This window comes from Parasteatoda tepidariorum, chromosome 8 (genome assembly GCF_043381705.1).
Source record: "Parasteatoda tepidariorum isolate YZ-2023 chromosome 8, CAS_Ptep_4.0, whole genome shotgun sequence".
NCBI classification, from domain to species: domain Eukaryota; kingdom Metazoa; phylum Arthropoda; class Arachnida; order Araneae; family Theridiidae; genus Parasteatoda; species Parasteatoda tepidariorum.
This window is the reverse complement of record NC_092211.1, coordinates 69895059-69915973: the sequence shown is the minus strand read 5'-3', so window position 1 is coordinate 69915973 and position 20915 is coordinate 69895059. Positions and strand designations below refer to the sequence as shown.

The 20915-nt window shown below is 27.8% G+C and overlaps 1 protein-coding gene across 5 annotated transcripts; it reads right to left on the bottom strand.

The window, feature by feature from the left end:
- Window positions 1-640: 640 nt before the first annotated feature.
- LOC107456423 (nuclear pore complex protein Nup50) lies at window positions 641-20507 on the bottom strand. Of its 5 annotated transcripts, none has more exons than XM_016074278.3 (7): window positions 20389-20507; window positions 16930-17079; window positions 15008-15557; window positions 14135-14431; window positions 10441-10525; window positions 6118-6233; window positions 641-968 (listed from the first exon to the last, which is right to left on the bottom strand). In XM_016074278.3, exons 2-7 carry the CDS (start codon window positions 17071-17073, stop codon window positions 763-765), a joined length of 1398 nt encoding a protein of 465 aa, XP_015929764.1. In that variant the 5' UTR covers window positions 17074-17079; window positions 20389-20507; the 3' UTR covers window positions 641-762. The 5 variants fall into 5 exon arrangements, with proteins under 5 accessions (XP_015929764.1, XP_015929767.1, XP_071040301.1 ...); XM_016074281.4 differs by having other exon boundaries at window positions 20373-20437; XM_071184200.1 differs by having other exon boundaries at window positions 18972-20400.
- Window positions 20508-20915: the final 408 nt, after the last annotated feature.

Below are 20915 nucleotides of genomic sequence, written 5' to 3'. Positions count from 1 at the left end.
TTTTAGCAAGATAATATTTGAGAGAATTTTAATGCAAGCAAAGTATTTAGCAATACTTAGCTAATATATTGATATTTCAACTGCTTTACAATAAATTTCTGTCTAAATAAAGTGGGCATAGAGGATGGTAAAATAATTTAATTCAAAAAAAAATTGCAGCTATTCTTTAAAAATTCCCTAATTTCTCCAGGTTTTTTCCGATATAAAAAAATTCCCTGATAATTCCAGGTTTTCAAGGTTCTCCAGGTGGGAGGCCACCCTGAATTATTTAAGCAAAATGCTAAGTAAAAATGAAGTAGCTTATCCATACGAACAACAAAATTAAATTCTGTACTAGACTAGATGCTGCAACAGACCTATGAATCGACAGTCTGACATAAAACAAGATTTTAAGTTTGTTATTGACGTAATGTCAAAAAACTCACTCTGCACATTAACTATTTTCAAATAATTCATAATTTTTTGCAGTTTATTAAGAAGTCAACAATTGCTAATGAAAGTCGGGATCCCGCGAAAATGAAGTAGATCAATCAGGGTTGCATAACCTAAAAGCAATAGGAATGGCTGCTAATGAAAAAAAATTGAAAAAAGAAATTAGGACAAAATGCAAACAGAAACACACAATTCAATACAAAAGAAATATAATCAAAAAATTTATTTAACAATGACAGTCTTTACACATACATAAAAAGAAAACACATTATGATGTATCAACTTTAGAGGAATGAAGAAACTAGTTACAATTAAAATCATCAGTCCATCTCAAGACTTGTGTTTGTTAAGAGCTTCCAACAGCTCATCAGCATCTTCGGCTGTCTTAACTCTTATCAGCATGGGAATAGCCTCCTGGGAATCTGTCTTTTTGGCATCCACTGGTGGATTAGGTATGCAAACCAGTAACACATTGTTTTTACCAGTCCTGGACATTGGTAGGGAAGCAGTCAGAATGATGTTGAGCAATATATTACCTGAAATAAAAATGTAACTTTTACAAATCACACAATTGGAATGAGTAGAACATAAAATGTCTTTAAGACGTTAATGTTTTTTAATGCTGTACCATTGGTAGCAATTCACCAACCTTTGGCGGTAATCCTTCAACATAAGTTCAGTGAAACCTCTCGGGAGCGACCACTTTCCGTCGCACAGTAAAATGGTCGCTGATGGAGGTTGGTCGCTCTAAGAGGTTACCTCCAGTGATTTCGAAATTGTTATCGAAAGTACATGATTTTTTTAAAAATGATTTTAATTTTAGTCAGTGTCATTTTCTTGATATGGAAATGACACTTTTGTTGGCATCATGAAAATATGGATCACTTAATAAGATTTAGAGTCTATAAAAATGATTGAAACTGATATAATTATGTGTAAAAAAAAATTAACTGTGTGATTATTTTACCATTAAAATTGGTGGCGCCACTTAAATTGCTGTTTTTAGACATTTTTTCTTCTACAATTTTATCTATCTTCCGACATTTTCTAATTCCTGGCTATGTTGCATGACAATCGGAAAATATAAGTTTAAATCATTGATAAAATAATAATTATTTATGTAATGTATGCATTTCATTTTAAAGTAATTATTTCACTTAGTATACATTTTACTTTTAAAAAATATTGCAACAAAAATTTTCTACCTTATTGATCCATAAAGTAACTATAGTAAAGTAAATTGCATACTAGAAAAATACCGAAAAATTTTTGATTGGAGAAATAAATGTCAGATCACCATAACAAAAATAAACTCATTTGATATTAGAAAAACATTTCCATAAATACACCAAACTGAACCCTTTCCCACAAATTATTCCAAATAAATGTGTTCTCTGATGAAGAGGAGAGAAAGAAGTTTAGGTTGGTATCATTGAATGCACGATTTAAAAATATTTCATAAATGTATTTTTTAGATTTTTGATTTGATGTTTACTTCATGAAATAATTTAACACTCTGTATATCACAGTAACTTTGAAGTTTTACTTAAACATAAGTCCTTTATTTTAATAATCGAAGCTTATTTCAAGAATTCAAAAATAACCTGTAGTATGTACATTAGGGATGCATTACCTTTTTGAGTGAAAGGTCACATGCACAGCAGATTGACCAATGAAGGGCAACATGCCAAAGTATTTAGATATACATATTGACAGCAACTGTAGGAAGTAATTGTTGTATAAACAGTATTGTTCTAGGCACTAAATTCATTTTGTCAGTTAACCTTGTAATATCTTTGCATAAAATTAAATACTTTTAAATGTTTAAAATTAGAAACTGCTAAACTGATAACTTAGGGAAAAAAAAACAGAATCAGAATCAAATTATCCAAAATAAAATGCAGATAAATTAAAATAATTAAAAACCATGGGAAAATTCATGTTTTTTTATCATATTACATAATGCAAAAGCCTATTTAAACATAAATTTTAACATTAAAAAATGTGTGCATAGAATTAAAGTTTTATAAAAATAAATATTCTAGTTATTTGGTCTAGTTATCTAGTTACCCTTCAGCAAAAAATAAGATTTAACATTTAGTAGGAAATATACTTTAAACTTTAAAACATTTATTTTAAATTAATTATAAGAGGCAGGGGCTGAGAGAAGGATGAAAAAGAAAGAAAGAAAACATTTATTTTGAAGGAACTATTTTCCTTAATAATAAAAAACTATTAAGGTACTTGCTTACAACTTTTCAAGACAAATACTTTTTTAACATGACACTTACTATTTACAATTAATACACATATCTCAACAAATAATTAAAATTTACATCACTTTATGAAACTTATCTTGATTACACTTTTGTACAGTTAAAATTCAATAATATACAAATAATTTCCTTGGCATATAATGATAAATGATATAAAATGGTCTAAGTAGGTAGAAAATGGTTTAAAAAATTTCTTAATTGTTAGCCAGTAATTTGCAAAATTTTTAAATATTGTTATAATTTTATTACTTGATCGTGTGATAGCTTTTTCAAGTCATTAAATTAAAACTTAATGATTTGGTTTAAAGACAGCTCTGCTATTTTGAACAGGCAAAATTCATTCTGGAAAACAGTTCTTCGAAAGAAGCTGTTGTTGTGGGCAGTATTAAAATTAGGGCAATAACCTAATCAGTTTTAGAATCTGTCCCAGATGGTGTTCTTCCTTTCCTGATTTTTAAATCGTGTGAATACAAATAGTGATGTGCTATTTTTAAATTGCTTAAATACAAATTGCTCTGTGTGATTTTTAATTTGCGTAAATTAAAAGCACAATGCGTGGTTTTCAAATCGCATGAAAATGAATTGAGATGTATGGTTTTTAAATTAGGAGAAGACTCACAATGTATGATTTTTAAAACTCGTGAATATTAAAAAAGATATGTGGTTGTAAATCGAGTGAAGATGAATTGCAGTGTACGATACTTTAATAGTGAGAAGAGTACATATGTATGATTTTTTAAACGCTAGAACATGAATCGCGATATGTGGTTTTGAAATGGTGGGAATATGAATTGTGATGGATGATTTTTAAATCTCGGCAATGTTAATACGATGCACAATTTTAAGATCACATAAATATGAATTACGATGTGTGACTTTTAAATTGCGAGAAGAATCAAAACGTATCATTTTTAAAAAGTGTAAATATGAATCGCGATATGTGATTTTTAAATCATGACCACAAAAAAAATTGGGCTGCATTGTTAAACTTGCACGAGTTCATGGGACTAAAGAAATATGCACGTGTTTTGAATTATTTTCTTTTCAAAAGGGACGTTTAATATAAATTCATATTTACAAATTTGTTTGGTTTTTGTATATTCTTTTTGGGAAGGTGTTGATTTTGCTAAGATATGTAATTACTTTTTAACCCTTTCGCACCTAATGGGACACACATGTCCAGAAATTTCAAAAAATTCTTTTGGGACAGAAACGCTTCTCTGTCTAATGGGATACTTTCCCACCAGTCCTGCCAATATTTTTGAAGGTATTTTTATTCACAGAATATAGATGGCACTACCGTACATAATGCTGCCCTACTCATAGTTTATGCTACCAAAATTTTTCTGTTGTAAAAAAAAAAAAACTCGTCCCGAAAGTGTTAAATTATGAAGAAGAAAAGAAAACAGAATCGAATTTCGCGAGTTGTTAAAATATCAGGATATTCTAAATCACAAGTAAAAATGGAGCAATAACGGGAAAGGGAAAAAAAACACGTTAGAAAAACCTCTTATATTTATATTAAAATCGGCACAAATAGAGTATGTAAAAAGTAAGTATTTTAATGCACGATTCAAAAATCGCATGCAGTCAAACTACAGTATTTGGAGGGTACCAACTACCTTAAAAACTAATTTTCCATAGGTGATAATTAATAACTGAAGGAAATAGCTCATAAGCAATAAGTTTTTATTGTAAACAAAAATAACAAATTAACAATAAAGAAAAAAGTTCATTAAATGATTTCGAAGTAATCATAGTATTTCAATTGAAATCGCTCATAGCGCCAACAGTAATAAAGAGATCAGAATTTCTTTTTTAATCACAGGCAAAAGCTTAGTAATAACTCCCAAAAAAAACTATCGAAATTCTTTTATATTTACGATGAGCTTGGTATAAATTAAAGCGCGTCAGAAAGTGATGCATTTAAATGCTGGATTGTCGCAATAGCGTATAAAAAATATTGGGACCAATACAGTGTTATGATCAGAATATGTGCAGTTATATAATCTTTTGTAAAAGCATCATGGTTAGAGATCCTACTCCTAAATTAGACCCAAAATCTTTATGAGCTTAGTAGCCCCAGTCTATATAGAATAATATTGAGTGCAATGCTAATATCTTCTTTGGGAAAGGTTTCAGTGTTGAACTATGGAAGAAGGAAGTGATAGATGTTACACATATTTACATTGAACCACATAAGCTGAAATTCATTATTTTCCAAGTTTGTTCTAAGATTTTTTCTAGAGTTTGGCCAAAAATTGCATAATCCTTGAATTTTTTTCTTCCCAATATCAATATGACAATAACACCAGGTTTCTCTGAAACCAGACCCCTATCTGCTTAAAAAGAATCTCAGTAACACAGAAAGGAATTTTTCCTTATTTATATACATCAATTCGATTGAACCCTCCGAGTGTTAGGCTTAGCATTATCTGAATTTTAAACCATGGGTGCAAGTTGGAAAAAAGGCCAAGACTGAAAATGTTTTGACTGAAATACCTAACATACACAATACCCCCTTGACATATGCAAACTATCTAAGAAAGCTTTACCATAATACATCAAGTTTAAGTACTGTACAAAAAATATTTATTCATCTGCCTTTTGATAAAATAACAACAGGACATAAGAAAGTAGACCAATAACGTAGACCTAAAAAATATTTTTAAGGACAGAAAAAAAAAATTCCGATTTCCGTCCTCGAGTCAGTCTTGTCTCCGTCTTACTTCCGTCTGCGGACATTTTCGAAATACGGAAATCCGTCCTGCGGACGGAAGACTTGCACCCATGTTTTAAACAACAAGTCTTTCTGCATCAAAAGACTAGTTTTCCCAGTGAATGCTATTAAATGAGAAAGTAAAGCAATGAAGGAAAATTTCAGTACATTTTTACTCAGAGGCTCAACACTTAGGGAGTTAATAAACATAAACTTTGTAAAATTTTAAAAAAATAATCCATTCATTTAAGGAAATAAATTGAACTATAATAAGTTATAGATAAAAGCACATCTCAAGGCATTATATTGAAATGAATGTTAAATATCGATCTTTGAAATAACAAAACAGTATCATTATTATTATTTAACATTCTTAAACATACATTTAGATGCAAATAAATATTTAACCTCTAGTGAAGTAGCTTGTCTGTTAAGGATCAAATTATAAATTTTATCATGAAAAGTATTAACTAAACAAATAGTCAAATATATTCATTGGTGGAAACAGGAAAGAGAGTACATGTAAAGAGAATTTCATGGATGAAGACTCTAAATTAATTTAACAATAAAAGAAATTATCTCAATTATTTCTATAAAAGAAATATTCTATTCAAGAATATATTCTATATATTCTTGAAAAAATTTTATATTTACATATTTCTACAAAGAATAATAAGAAAATTTTATTACCTAAACTGGTGTCAGCACGTACAAGCAACTGGGTCTTTCCTTCTAAAGATTTTAAATAAAGTGTACCAACTCCTTTATCCGCATATCCCTCACCCTTCTTGAAAAACAACTTACATCTGAAAAAGATTTAACCTATTAAATTTTTTTTTAAAAATTTTCTTAAAAATAAAGTATATAAATTGAAAATTGATAATAAATTAAAAAAGAACGAACATGATAAATTTTTGAAATCAATTCTACAATATTTCAAATTATTAGACAAATATAAATGGAATGTATAGTGTATGCAAATATATACAAGGTATCTGCTACATTTTAGATTTTCAAATTCATGACTTTTCATGGCTTAACGAAGTTACTATTTTCCCCTGACAAAAACAGAACAATAAATTTAAAAAGCATTATAATATTAATTGAAATTATAGGTATAACCAAAGCAGTTATACTCTGCATCTTCATATTTATAGATTTTAAATTTAAAAAACAGAAAAAAATAGTTGAAACAATAAAATAGCTGAAAAAAATACAAAAGCAAAAAAAAAAAAAATTTTTTTTGCAGAATTATAATCTAAAGATATTTTGATTGTTCATTGGAAAGGAAAGAAATACTCCTGATTTTTCCATTCTAATTTTGGAATTTAAAAAGATTCACCAATCACTGGCTTGCTTCAGCTAGAATTTCAAATGGACAAATTAAAAAATAATAATAAAAATCCTGAAATCACAGAAGTTTAAAAGATAATTCACTCTAAAAAAGATGTTTTTTCTTTCATTTTTTGAAAGAACACCATAATTTTTAAAGAACATGATAAAAACATTTTATATTTTAATAAAACATGACTGTGAGTGGGGATTCTTTTACAAATTCAGATATTCAGAACATTATGAAATTAGGGGGAGGGGAATGAACCACACATCAACAGTTAAGAGGTCAGGTTGTGCAACCCTAAGTCAGAACATCATATTCTTAATAAGTTACTGTCAGCATCTTCATTCTTTGAACGAAATGCCAAAAAATTATAGACTTGATTTGAAAAAAAAAAACAGATTCTAAAGCAAAAATGTATAAAGGTTTGAAGGTATACAAATATCCTACTAAAAGTAGAATGCTTTCTTCTCTTCTTAAAATATTTTGTGAACTGAGAATCAGTAACACAGATTTTCAAACTTTACAATTAATACCAACACCTTGACATAAATTTAAGTTTATAATAAAACAGAAACTTTTTTGTGATGCATATTTTTTTAATAAAATAAGGAATGTTTTATTATTATTAAAAGTTTTGAGTTAGAGGTTCTAGAATGATATCAGAGAACATTACCTAAACAAATCAAACCATAACCATAAATAGAAAATATGAAAGAATAATTAGAAGAAACAACAACAAAAAAACTTCGATTGATTAACTTTTGACTTTTCGGAACATATGACTTGAATATCTCTTTAAAAAATCAAAAGTTAAATCAAAGAAAAAATTTCGGAAAATAAAACACTGAAATGAAATATAAATATTTACTTATTGTTCTGAACAAATAATTCTTTTATTAATATAGTGATAATCAAATATTGTTCTCATTAAGTTTTAAGAACTACCAAAATACCATTGGAAAAATAATTTTACCTATTAAGAAAAAAAGCTGAACAAATTCATAATAGCAACCATGTTATGTCATATCTACTTACAAAATATATAACTGTAGAAGAAGCAAAATATTTGCATACCAGCCCTGTGGCAGAATTTTTTCTGACTTTCTGCGACAAACCTAACTAGAACCGATATCTTTCTGCAAGATATTTTTATCGTTATAAATGTATGTGTAATGAATTTATAATAATAGATGAAATTCGTGTTTATACAATAAGTCTACATGCATAGAATAAAACTGTGTAGATTTTTTTTCTTAATTTCATAATATAAGTTTTCATTTCTTAATAAGTTTAAATTGTTTAAGTATAAATTTGCATAATCTTCGATAATAACGAAAAGTTATAAAGACAAAGACTGCAGACAAAAATGCTTACTAGAGCATAAATAAAGATTACCCAGAACCTGTAATAGTAATAAGATAGAACTTATAGAAATAGCTAAGAATGAACAAAAAGAATAAAGTTATGAAACAAGATAACTGAATTTGAAGTATCAGTTTAAAACAGTATCAAAATTAAATTATTAAAGCAGTTTAAAACAGTATGATTTAATGTTTCATTATAGTAGTTATATCAGGTACAGAAACAAATCAGGTGAAAAAATTAATATTGAAGTTGAGTAATCAAAATAATAAAATNCTGTTTCTGCAGAATTTTTTTGAGAACTTTTGTTTGTGGCAAACCAAAAATTTTTATTTCCTAAATAAAAAAAATCTTTCTGTAAGAACTCAGTCGCTTTCTGCGACAATGTCGCTGTGTCGCCGTGTTTCTGCCACGGGGCATACCAGTAAAACAGTATCCCTCTTTTTAATTAGTAATTTATGAACATGGGTGCAATGTAATATATTTATTATATTGGTACTTTTAGATTGTAAAAATAAATCAATGCTTCAAGCCTTTGGCGTGCTTTTAAATGTTTTATTCTAATTTAGCTAGCCAATGCTTCAAAATAAAACAACATAATTGGTAGCGTAAATTAAGTGCTTCGGTATCAATATGTTTTTCAAACATTCAATGTCATTCTTTTAACAGAAATAGTCAAAAAAGTTTGCAATTACTTTGAACAAAAAAACTCTTTCATCTACTTTCCAATGCTCATTAACCCAAATAAGATTATATTTCAAAATCTTAAAACAATAATTCAACACTAATGGTTCAGAAAAGATAGTGAATCAAATGCAACTAACAATTTAAATTGTGGTAAAACCATGTTACTCACAATTCTGTTTATAAATTATGATATAAATTAATAGTTATTTTTTAAAAAAAAAAAAAAAGAAAGAAACAATGTGTTTTTATCCCATTCTTTATTTTTTTAAAAATCAGAGCTTTTGCTTGGTATATTTTCATGTTTATCTTATAATTGGTAAAAACAAATGTACATTTAGTATTAAGGAAATGATACCAACTTCATTATAAGTAAAAGAAATGGATATAAAATAACAGCAACAGAACTGAAACTCATAACTTAAACGAGAGTATATAATACCTGTGGTAGGTACTAAAAGCTGAAATTTTAGTTAAACAAAATAGCAATACTGCGTTTTGTTAGCAAGCATTATCTTTAAGAAACTTGTTTTACTTTATTAATAAGTTTAAAAACGCAAACACTTCATTCTCATAAACATATCTATCATTATAAACTATTTATTTTATAGTTTAAAAACAACTATCTTCATTCAGGAACAATAAGAGATTTACAGAAGATAAAGAAATTACAAACAACTTTCCTAAAATACAAAAGTTGGAATTACGTTATTAAAAAACACTTTTGGTAGAAAAAAAAAATCCTTATAATTTTTTATTACATAATTCCCTTACCAATAGATGAGAAGTCAATTTAACTAGTTACTTTCACAGATAAATTGTTTTAAAAAACCTTAAATTAAGGGACTTTAAAATTGATTGAAGGAATTAAAAATTATTACCAATTTAAAATAGAAATTCTGTTATTTGCAAATAACTCAAGAGCATATAATTTACATATTTTATTTTTTATTCCATAGCAATATGTGAAAAATTTAGCAATAGCTTATCAGTTCTTTTTACCTTTCTGCGGAATGATTTTGTAATACTGAAACCTTATATTTTAAATACATTGCATCAGATTAAATGTTCAGTTTCCAAACAAGAAAAAAGAAAGTTGCAAGTAAAAATGGCACAGAGAAATAAATTTCAGAACAAAGCAAGTTTACTAAAAAATACCCCCATTTCACTTCATTGTATTGGTGGCTATTTCGAGCAAATACTGAAAAAAATAGAAAGTGAAATAAAAGAGTTTATTTTAATAGCTAGCACCTGATCAGGCCTTAGATTATTCTGACATCAACAGTTTCTTCAAGTAAAAGTGGGACTGGCTCAACTCTTCCTTATGCAAGTAAACTTTTTATTATTCAACTATAACATGCTTATTAATAAATAAAGAAGAACCCAAAATATTTATAGCAATTGTAACAATTAGAAAAGAAAAAATCTTAGTTTCAAAATAATAAGTATCCATCTAATTCAAGACTGAAAATTTTGACTTACAATGAGCAAAAGTTAATATAGCAATGAAACCACTAAACTAAAAGGATCAATTCATGAATAAAATTCTGATTCATAAATTTTCTCATTTAAATGAATAATGATAAAATACAGTCATTAAGAAAGCAATGCAATCTTAGTCGATATACCTTTTTGAATATAGAGCATCTTCTTCAGATACTTTCACAAACTCATTCTTAGGAGGTTCATAATCTTTTTCTTCTGTTGCATCAGCTAAAACAAAATAAACTAATGTTTCAATTTCAGCAAAACTAAGGCCTAATTAAACTTCAACTGCATTATTAAGCAACTAATTTAAAACAAAAAGGTCCTTAAAATTATATTACTAGGATAATAAAGGGACTAATAAAAATTTAATTCACAGTAATTAAAGATAATAGCATTAACAATAACTACACTAGTCAGTGAAAGTAATTTGAAGAGCACATTTATAAAGGCCTAAGGAGAAGTGTCAAGCTATGGTTATATAAAAGAGAAACGTTATTTAAGAGGAAAACAGTAAATTTCAAACTAATTTTCTTTTAATAAATATTTTAGTTAAGATATATTTATTTCCCGTTGTATTATAAAACATTATCATAATTAATGGGTAATGAATAAGAATGTAAAGGTAACATAAGATGTAAAAGTAACTTTCTAATTTGGGAAATATTAAAAAAGGCAACAGGGTTTGATTTTTGAGGTCAAAAACATGTAAAGCATCATAAACTGTCAAAAACCTGTGGCAAGTTTCTTTTTTGTCAATGGGTAAATTTTATTAGATACTAAATCATACACAATACTTTTATTATATACTTGTATAATCATGATTTACAATATATATCAGTTATAAAAAATATAGCCAAAATTATTGAAATAATTGTTTTATCTTAAAATATGGTACTCTTAATACTTTAAAATCAATATTATTTGCTATAGTATCACTATTCAGTTTATATTACAATGCATGCCTAACAATTAATCAATAGGTGACCTTAGGATAAACAAAAACCCATATTTTTGAAGAAAAACACAGCTCACTATTGACTTATTGGANTACGAGGTTTAGTCCTCTTCGGGGAATGTAATATACCATCCTTTTTATATTCTTTGATAATTCTGAAAACAGAAGCTGTGCTAACTCCCGCTGCAGAAGCCGCATGGTCAGCCACATCAATGATTGGAACAACTGGTTTTGAATGCACTTCTGTTTTATATATATGTTCAATATTATTTCTTTCTCAGCTTTACTTATGTAAGATTTCTTTTGTCGTTTTTTAGGAGGACTTAAATCCATCGCTTTATTTTCCATATTACTCATGAAACACCTGCAAAAAGACACCACGGCGATACAAACAACCCTCTAAAAATAAGAGTTTTTGCTTGTCTGATAGGCACTATTTGTCATTATTCCTGCGCCAAGTAGACAGCTGTATTGCGCCAAATAGCACGCCGCTTTGTAAGGGAACTACTTCTCTAATTTCACGATTTTCTTGGATGTGAGAAAAATAACCTACTTTAACAAATTTAAAGTTTTTACATTTATATATATATACCATAAATTACATACAATTTTGAAGCAATATTGTAGCAATAAAATGAGAACCATTTTAATTTTAAGAAAATACGCTCAACATTACCATTTGTAACCAATAGCAATTTTCGTTTAAAAATAGATTATGCATGTACCATGTTGTAATTCTAATAATCAGGGCTCACTACAGATTATTGCAGGAAAAGTAGTGAAAAAAGAGACTAAAAATTTTTAAAAAGCTATATATAGTGACTACATTAAAAACAATGTAAACATATTGCAACATCTTAATAACCTTAAAAATATAAGATAAACTTGATCTAGCTTAATTTTTTGTGTTATAAGTGTTAAACAACAATATTTATAATCAATAATAAAATAAAAACAACTAACTGTTCATTACATTATTTAACCACAACTGAATTTTTTTTTAAAAATGCTATAAAAATTTTGAGAATATTTATTTAGAACTAAAAAAAAAAACATGTTTAACTTAAATTACTTCAAAGTATTACGTAAAAATAATAGTTAAAGTGCACAGTGAAAATATTTGACATAGTTACATAGCTATTAATAGCAGGCATGTGCTGTTTCCTTTAAAAACAAAATCACAGAATTTTTTCAAAAATTTAAAATTATAGTACAAAAATAAATTATGTTATTCAAAACGGGGGAGTTAAATATTTGAGTGATAACCAAGAAATAAGTAATATGTAGTAGTTAGTGATAACAAGCTATATTGGTTAGAAAAAGTGTTGCGATACAAGATAAATTAGTATTAACATATGAAGTATTATACCGACTAACAAACATGAATACTGTGTTACACAATAATTAATTAGTAAAACGGTAATCAGATGTTAAATATAAAATACATATTCAAAACCAAAAATGCAATTATGATATTTTAAACATAATCCAGGGGGCATTTTTGCCCACTATAATAAACTGTGCACAGAAACTTAAATAGGAAAAATTCTTTGAGTCGTTTGACTTGCACAGAAATACACTATTACTTACAATAGATTTGTTTCATTTTATGTTAGCAGCAGATGAAGGATGATGAAGACACTATTTTGGTTCTAATAAAGAAATAAGATAGTTATAACTCTTCTTTCTATTATTTCTACTTATTTAATAAAGTAGTTTCAGGGTATCTGCTTCATTTTAGATTTTCAAATTTATGACTTTCCATGATTAATTGCAAGAATTTTTCATGACTTAACAAAGTTACTCTGACAAAAACACAACAATAAATTAAAAAAAGTATTATAACATTCATTGAAATGATAGGTATAACCAAAACTGTTATACTCTACATCTTCATAGATTTTAAAATTAAAAAACAGAGTAAAGAAAGAGTTGAAGCAATAAAATGNTGACAAAAACACAACAATATATTAAAAAAAGTATTAAACATTCATTGAAATGATAGGTATAACCAAAACTGTTATACTCTGCATCTTCATATTTATAGATTTTAAAATTAAAAAACAGAGTAAAGAAAGAGTTAAAGCAATAAAATGACTGAAAAAAATACAAAAGCAAATAATTTTTTTTTTCTTTTCTTCTGCAGATACTTTTCTTGTTCATCGGAAAGGAAAGAAATTCTCCTGATTTTCTGTTCTCATTTCGGAATTAAAAAAATTCGCCAATGACTGGCTTGCTTTAGCTCGAATTTTAAATTGATAAAATAAAAAAAAATAAACAAAAATTCTGCAATCAGAAGTTTAAAATATAATTCCCTCTAGAAAAGTTTTTCTCTTTCATTTTTTGAAAGAACAACATAATTTTTAAAGAACACAGATAAAAACATTTTATATTTTAATCAAATATGACTGTGAGTGGGGATTTTGTTACAAATTCAGACATTCGGAACACTATGAAATTCCGGGGAGGTGGTAAATTCCATTTTAAAAATTAGATTTTTTGGCGACCTAAATCCATAACTTTTCATGATTTTTTTAAAAAGATAGTTAAAATCATGACATTTCATGACAAATTTTGTTCAATACTGCAATTCATGACTTTCCAGGTGCGCGGATACCCTGTAGTTTACTTTGAAACCTAATCTTGATATTCACTCTAGCTAAAAGTAAATATTATACAGTACTTAACTAATTTTTTTTCCTTATATATAAAAGTATACTTCTACGTCTGCCGCTTGAAGACCTAGATTATTGGAAGTAGACAGCAACTGAGTTTTGCCTAATCAGGGTTTTACAGTGATTTCTAAAAAATAACTTTAAATTGAAAACAGAGTCTTAAAGTTGTTAAAATAAAAACAGAAGGAGTAAAAATAATATCACCTGTTTCAGAATTTTTTGCAGCAGCAGCAACTGATGCAGCAAAGCTAAAACCTTTTGAAGCACTTGAATCCTCCGTTTTAGGAGCAGCTGTAAATGAGAACTGAAAAGGTTTTTGCTCCTGTGCTTTCTCTTCTTCTTTTGAGCTAGATGCAGGCCTTGATGTGTTTGAAGATGTTGCTGTAGGAGTTAATTTCATACCAAAGCTAACACTTGACGTATTTGTAGTCCTAGCTGAAAAATTTGCTCCGTAATCAGTCTCATCCTTCTGAGCACTATTTAAGGCCAATCCAGATTTCCCTAAAATACATAGGTATAAGTATATATACAGGGTTCTAACTCTTTTATTGGTGCAAAAATTAAGGACCTTAAAAATAGTTGTTTATCATAGTATATGCATTTATCCAAGTAACAGTGCCAATTATTTACTAGAACTAATTCACAGGTTTTGAACAATGTTTTGCACATTTTTTCAATAGTGTATGAACTCTAGAGTTTAAAGTCTGCTTGCGCCTGTTTTATTATAATAACATCTTGCCTTTTCAACACCAAGAAACAAAAGTTGATAGGCTTTTCATACAGAAATAATTAAAAAAAATGTGAAGAAAACTGCTGATAATAGATAAAAGATATTAAGATTTATCATTTATATTGAAAAAATTTATGATGTGCGTCTTTATTAAGCGTTTATGGATTATCCGAGTATTCACTTATCTGCACTAATGGGGCACTCGATTCCGCAGATTATCGAGAGTTCTCAGTATTAAATTCAGCTTTGAAATATTAAAACATAAAATGCTGCTTCAACAATAATGATAGATTGTTTTAAGAAAAAATACATTATCTGTCGATAAAAACATATCTTTTGAATCTTACCATTAGAATCTACTGCATCTTTTTTCTGCACAGAAGAAGGAGTTTTGAAAAAACTACTGCCTTTATCTGCATTAACTACTGCTTCATTCTTTTTTACAGGATATGTAACGTTAAGAGTATCCATATGTTTTTTATAGTCATTAAAAACAGGTGTAAAATCACTGTAGGCATTTTTTGCCAAATGTAATTGCATCCACTTTAAAACACTTTCATTTAAGCTCTGCAACTGACGATAATATTCTACACTCCGTGAGGGTTTGCTGGTAATAGAAGTAGTAGTATTAGATGATGTGGTATTAGAAGATGTGGCAGTAGATGTGGTATCGGGGGATTGAGTTTCTGTGGTGCTTCCTTCAGTTTTTATTTCAGATTTGCCATTTTCAATTTTAGTAATATTTTCTTTTATGAATTTCTTTACACGACTTTCTTCGCTAAAAATATTGTCATCTGTCTTAGCAAAACTAAATGGAGTAGATGTAGCACCAAATCCAGAAAAAGCAGCAAAAGGACTTGATCCCTGAAATGGACTATTACTCGTTGATGCTGTGCCCTAGAATTGAAAAAAAAAAGTTTTAAAAAAATAATAATAAAGGAAATGCATTTCTAAATACAACAAAATTTTTTAGATAAAAACTTTCAAAACCAAATATATGCAATAGTCCACTTGAATATCTCATCCAAAAATGATGAACATTTGTGGATGTGTGGCCACAAAAAAATTCATTCATAAAGATCCATGTAAGAGACTCTTTCTGAATGGAGTGGACAGCAATTCAAAACCACAAAATAGTTCGTGTCAAGCACAGTGTAATAAATTTTGCCTTAAAATTGAGTGCAAAAAAATCTCAGGAAAATGGGTACTGTATTTGCAGTCACTGGAAAATTCACTAGAATGCATGTCAACAAAATTTTAACTGTAAAAACTACAAAATCCATATTATTTCAATATTCATTTAACTTGTTCTTGTTGATGTTTTTTAATTCCAAACTTGAAAAAAGTGGCTTAAAGAAATATGATTTATTATTAGAGGGCCATTGCACAAAATCAATGTTTTATTACCATTAAAAATACTAAGAAACTTATAAAAGCTGGAATGAAACTGGATAAACATATCAAGATAAAAGGATATTATGTAGAAAAGGCCACGAGTAGAATATTTTTAAAAAAATAAAATCTATTCAAAATAATTTGATGTTTTTTTTTTCAGGCTTTGTATTACCTTGTTTTTGGTAAAAACCATATAGCATGTAAACAAACTGCATTATATATATATTTTTTTTTATTAGTTATACTCATTAATTCATCCAGGTAATATAATAATTTCGAGCAATATTATAATTTTAATGACTAATAATTAACACAGGAGAGAGAATTGTTTTTTTTCAATGGAGTTTCACTGAACCTAAATTTTTGCTTTTACTCTGACTTAGACCTCCATATTTACTTGGTTACTATAATTCTTTTCCTAACTTTTTCTCCTTGTGATACATTTTACAAGTTTATGTCTCCTAGCACTAAAATTTATAATTGTGCATGAAGAAAAATTCTAGGAATAATTAGTATCTAATGTAATTTCCAAGTAGAACTGAAATGTATAAAAATAATCGTAATGTATATGCATGAATCGAAGATAACTGATATAAATTAGAGAATTCCTACGGTGTACAGAACTTTATTTTGAAGTAATAACTATCACACTTACAAAATTAAACTAAAATAGGTAAAGCATCCAAAGAGAAAACAAACAAGTTTTAATTGCTAAGCAATCAAAACCGAACAAGGAAAATAATATATTATATAAGAAGATTAATAATTGAAAACACACAGTATTAAAAATTACAATAACATTGCATAGATGAATTAAAATATAACTTTATATACAAGAGAATTTACGTTTCAAACAATTTTCATTTTTACATACTCCATAACTCCTTTTAGCTTTTCTTATAATTCGCTTCTTTAATTCATTGTCAGAAACTCTCTTGAAGGTCCCTGCTTCTTCAGAATTTTCATCATTATCCCAATTATCGTGATTTAATTCAGTTTCTGCAGTTCGTTTTGCCATTGTTTCCTGAAACATCAGACCGAAAAAATATTATAACATAATTTTTATCTTAACAATGAACAAGATGAAAATTAGTGCAACATAATTTTATCTTTACACTGAACAAGATTTTATTCTACTTTTACACATATTGAAGCTCATTATTTATAACTATTCCAATACAACAAAATGTCATTTTTACAAAGTATTTGCTTAACATTTCATTGCCTTTGATAAAACAGTATAAATAGAATACATAACTACAACTTGTAATTAAGACACTGTCATGCTAAAATATGCATAACACATTTCCTACATTAAAAAACCAATATCTTATTTAATTTAGAAAATTGCCCTTTGGGTGCAGTTGCAGGACTAAGCCCAATAGGACACCTCCATCCACCAAGAAATCAAAAATACGAGGGTAAAGTGTCCGGTAGCATAGTTCTCGGCAAGGAGAGTTAAAGAAACCATGCAGTGTTTTCACTACAGCGCGAGAATTTCGCATATTTTTTTCTTTTCTCGCATTAAGAAATGATTACCGAGAGAAATTCGCGCATTCTATAAATTAATTTCGAAATTCGCGAATTTCTCGCCTTTTGAAAAAAGCTTCGAATTACGCCATTTAGAATAAAATCCGTTTCACTTCCCTTCCTGAATCTTTCATATCTTCAACATCTGCCCCAAGTTATCTAGCTTCCCTATTTACCAGTATTGTTCAGAACCTTTTCGAACAACAGAACACAACCACGGAACCCCTTTCAGAACATATTTCTCTGCAACCACGTGTTTACGGTAGGTAAGGTTTCTTCATGTAAGACGTTCAAATTTTTTATGCACTTATGTAAGATGGACAAATACCTAGTAAAGTCGAAATCTTTTATGATGATGCACCAAAAATATTCAATGCTTTAAAAAATAGAAGACGTTAAAAATTTATTAGAATTAAAGAAATGATTTTTTTTTCAAGAGTGTGTTTTTTTTAGTTTTTAGAAATCTCACTTAACTTTTTGAAATCTCACCCTGTTTTTGAGAAAGGGTGAGAAATTCTCACTCATTTTTTTTCTATGATGAAAACACTGCCATGTATTGGCTACTAATTTATTAAATTAAATGCTGAGGCTCTTTTTCTTAGCCTTACGCATTTAAATGTGTTGGTGGAAAAGAAAGTATGAGAAATAATAACTGATTTTATTGAAATCAAAACATTTTGCAACCATATAACGGTTTTCGAATTCTTTGCTAATATGTTTTTAAAACTCAAACTTGGTTAAACAAAGTTATTCTTAATACACTTATATGATTCACAAACATAGAATTTGATTCATGGTAATGCTGTCATAAAATTATATCCTCTTACCAAAGTTTTTTCAGAGACCTATGGAACATTTTTGCATGATTATCGTCATAATGCGAATCTTAGTGAATGAGTTGCTTTCACAACTTTGAAGTTTGTAAAGGGACTGATTTTACAAATTAGACTTTTATAAAGAGGTCACAAAACCTCCCCAATTTTAGCCTGGATTGACTCTAGCTGATATGCACCAGCAATAAAACTAGACAGAATATTATTGGGAAATAAAATTATGGATTATAAACTTACAAATACTTTGCTTTTAAATTAATGTTGGCCTAGGACCACTAAAATTTAGCTTGTCATTTCCAGCTATGTAATCACAAAATAAATAGTGGTCATCTGCACCTGCATTAGCAATCAAAGTAAAAGGAAAATATGCTATCCAGAACATTTTATTTTATCTTTTTTTTTTTCAAAATGGAACATTTCACCAAAACTATCATGCCACACTAACTGAATTTAATTATTCATTTAAAATCACTTTAGTAACTCAATAAAAAAATCTAAGATTTAAAATTTAATAAATCTAAGACTTAACAAGACTGTGGAAATGAGAACTAACTTTAGAAACATCCTTGAGTTATCAATCCTTTGAATTAATGACTGAAATTTTTAACCTTCATATACAAATAAATTTTGAAAATCATTGCTAAAATGACAAATAAATTTCAATGAAGAAATAACACAATTAGTAAATCAGTCACAGCTTTTGCAACATGATAAAATTTAAAACACTTGAAAATATTTAATATAGTAACATGTCAAAATTTAAACACTAATCTTATTAGTAAAATTTTCATGAATAATGGCCTGTTCACATTTCACTTTGCAAACTAACACCAACTTGGCAAATAAATACTTGAAAATTTGACAGATCTTGACTGGTTTCAAAAAGAGGGTTAAAATATTCATACACACTTCAAGTGTTTAATATCAAACAATTGAAAATATATATATATCTTGGCAGGAATCCTTTTTAGAGAAATTTGGGCTTGTTAGCAAACCACTTACACAAATTTTCATCAGTAGAACTAACACCTCCAACAAAAATTTTATAAAAAAAAGCAGGCCTAGTCCTATTATAATGAACCAATACACATTGTTTAAAACATGTAAAACTATTGTTTCGATTTAATCAAGTCTTAGTAGCATGAATTCAACAAGACAAGAATGAAGAACAAGCAACCCAGATCAGTTCAGAATTCTAAAGAAAACTTAAATCAATTACTCATTAAAAACGGGCCAAGCGAATTTAACAAATATCAGGTTTTGAGTTTGAAAAACAAGTAACTTCTCTGAATACACATAAAATTCAAAATTCGGCCCAAATATTACAAACTTACTTGGAAAAAATAAACAAAACTTACTATAAATATTATAGGAACATTTGAAATGAAAATATAAAAATTTCTATAACATCTTTCAGCGTATTTATTGGCAAAATGCAAATATATTTGAGTAGATGAATGTAACATTCTTACACCGAATTCTAGTAACATGTCTAATATATACATCATATAAATAAGAAGCATATCAAAGCCAGAGAGAATGTTATTAATCTTTGAAAACTCTTTCGTCTATAAACAAGAACGATGAATGAAATAGAACATTACACAGCAATATCGAAGATTTAAAACTTACTTAATTGAAGCTTTTATAAATTGGTAGTTTCAAAGGATTAAAGGAAGGTAAAATACAGTATGTAAATAGGAAAAACTACAAAAATTCCGGACAATAACCTTTACAACTATTGAAAGCTTTACATATAAGCATAAATCAAGTGAAAATAAGAAAACATGAAATCGTATGATAACACAGAACGAGCATCAACGGGAAAAACACTTGTATTATGATGAATTTAAAACATTTGTTAAAGAATTTTTACTAAAAATTAAAGAAAATAGTCTTTAAAGTCAGTTTTTTAATTAAATGTTTAAAATTTTACAAAAATAACAACTTTTACATCAAATTTTACTCACCGCCGGTACCGCAGCCCACAACTTGAGAAAAAACCGCGACCGTCGGAAGAGATAGAAAATATTTATTCTGATAAAACTAGAACTGATGTGAAGTAACTCGAATGTGGTTGCAGTAATTGAAAAAAAAGAATTTGAAAGAATGGCAACCAAATAGCTACAAAATCTTAATTTGGCAATACTATCTGAGTGCCAAGTGAAGATTTTCCTATTAAAGAAACTGCAAAGAATGAAAAAAGAGACGAAATTTCAGATAAGAATTTTAAGATTTAATATTTAATAAATTTTAGTAACTGAGCGCATATGCTGCAAGTTAAATAAAATCAGTTGAAGATAAAAATGAAACGAAAACAAGGGGGGAGGGAATTTTTAAAAAATAAAAAACATTCTAAAAATTTAAAAATCAACCAAAATTTTAAAGAAAAAAAAAGATTTTTTTTCTTTAAAATTTTGGTTGATTTTAATTTTTTTTTTTTAAATTCTTATATTCCTTTTTTTTTTTTTTTTTTTTTTTTTTTTTTTTTTTTTTT

What these genes read in the sequence shown, in the direction of transcription:
- LOC107456423 (XM_016074278.3), bottom strand. Translation starts at nt 17,073, where the DNA reads ATGGCAAAACGAACTGCAGAAACTGAATTAAATCACGATAATTGGGAT. An exon ending in AAGCTAAAAGGAGTTATGGA is followed by an intron (nt 15,558 to 16,929) that starts GTATGTAAAAAT and finishes TTTCAATTCTAG; the next exon opens with GGCACAGCATCAACGAGTAA. An exon ending in GATGCTCTATATTCAAAAAG is followed by an intron (nt 6,234 to 10,440) that starts GTATATCGACTA and finishes AATCTTTTTCAG; the next exon opens with ATGTAAGTTGTTTTTCAAGA.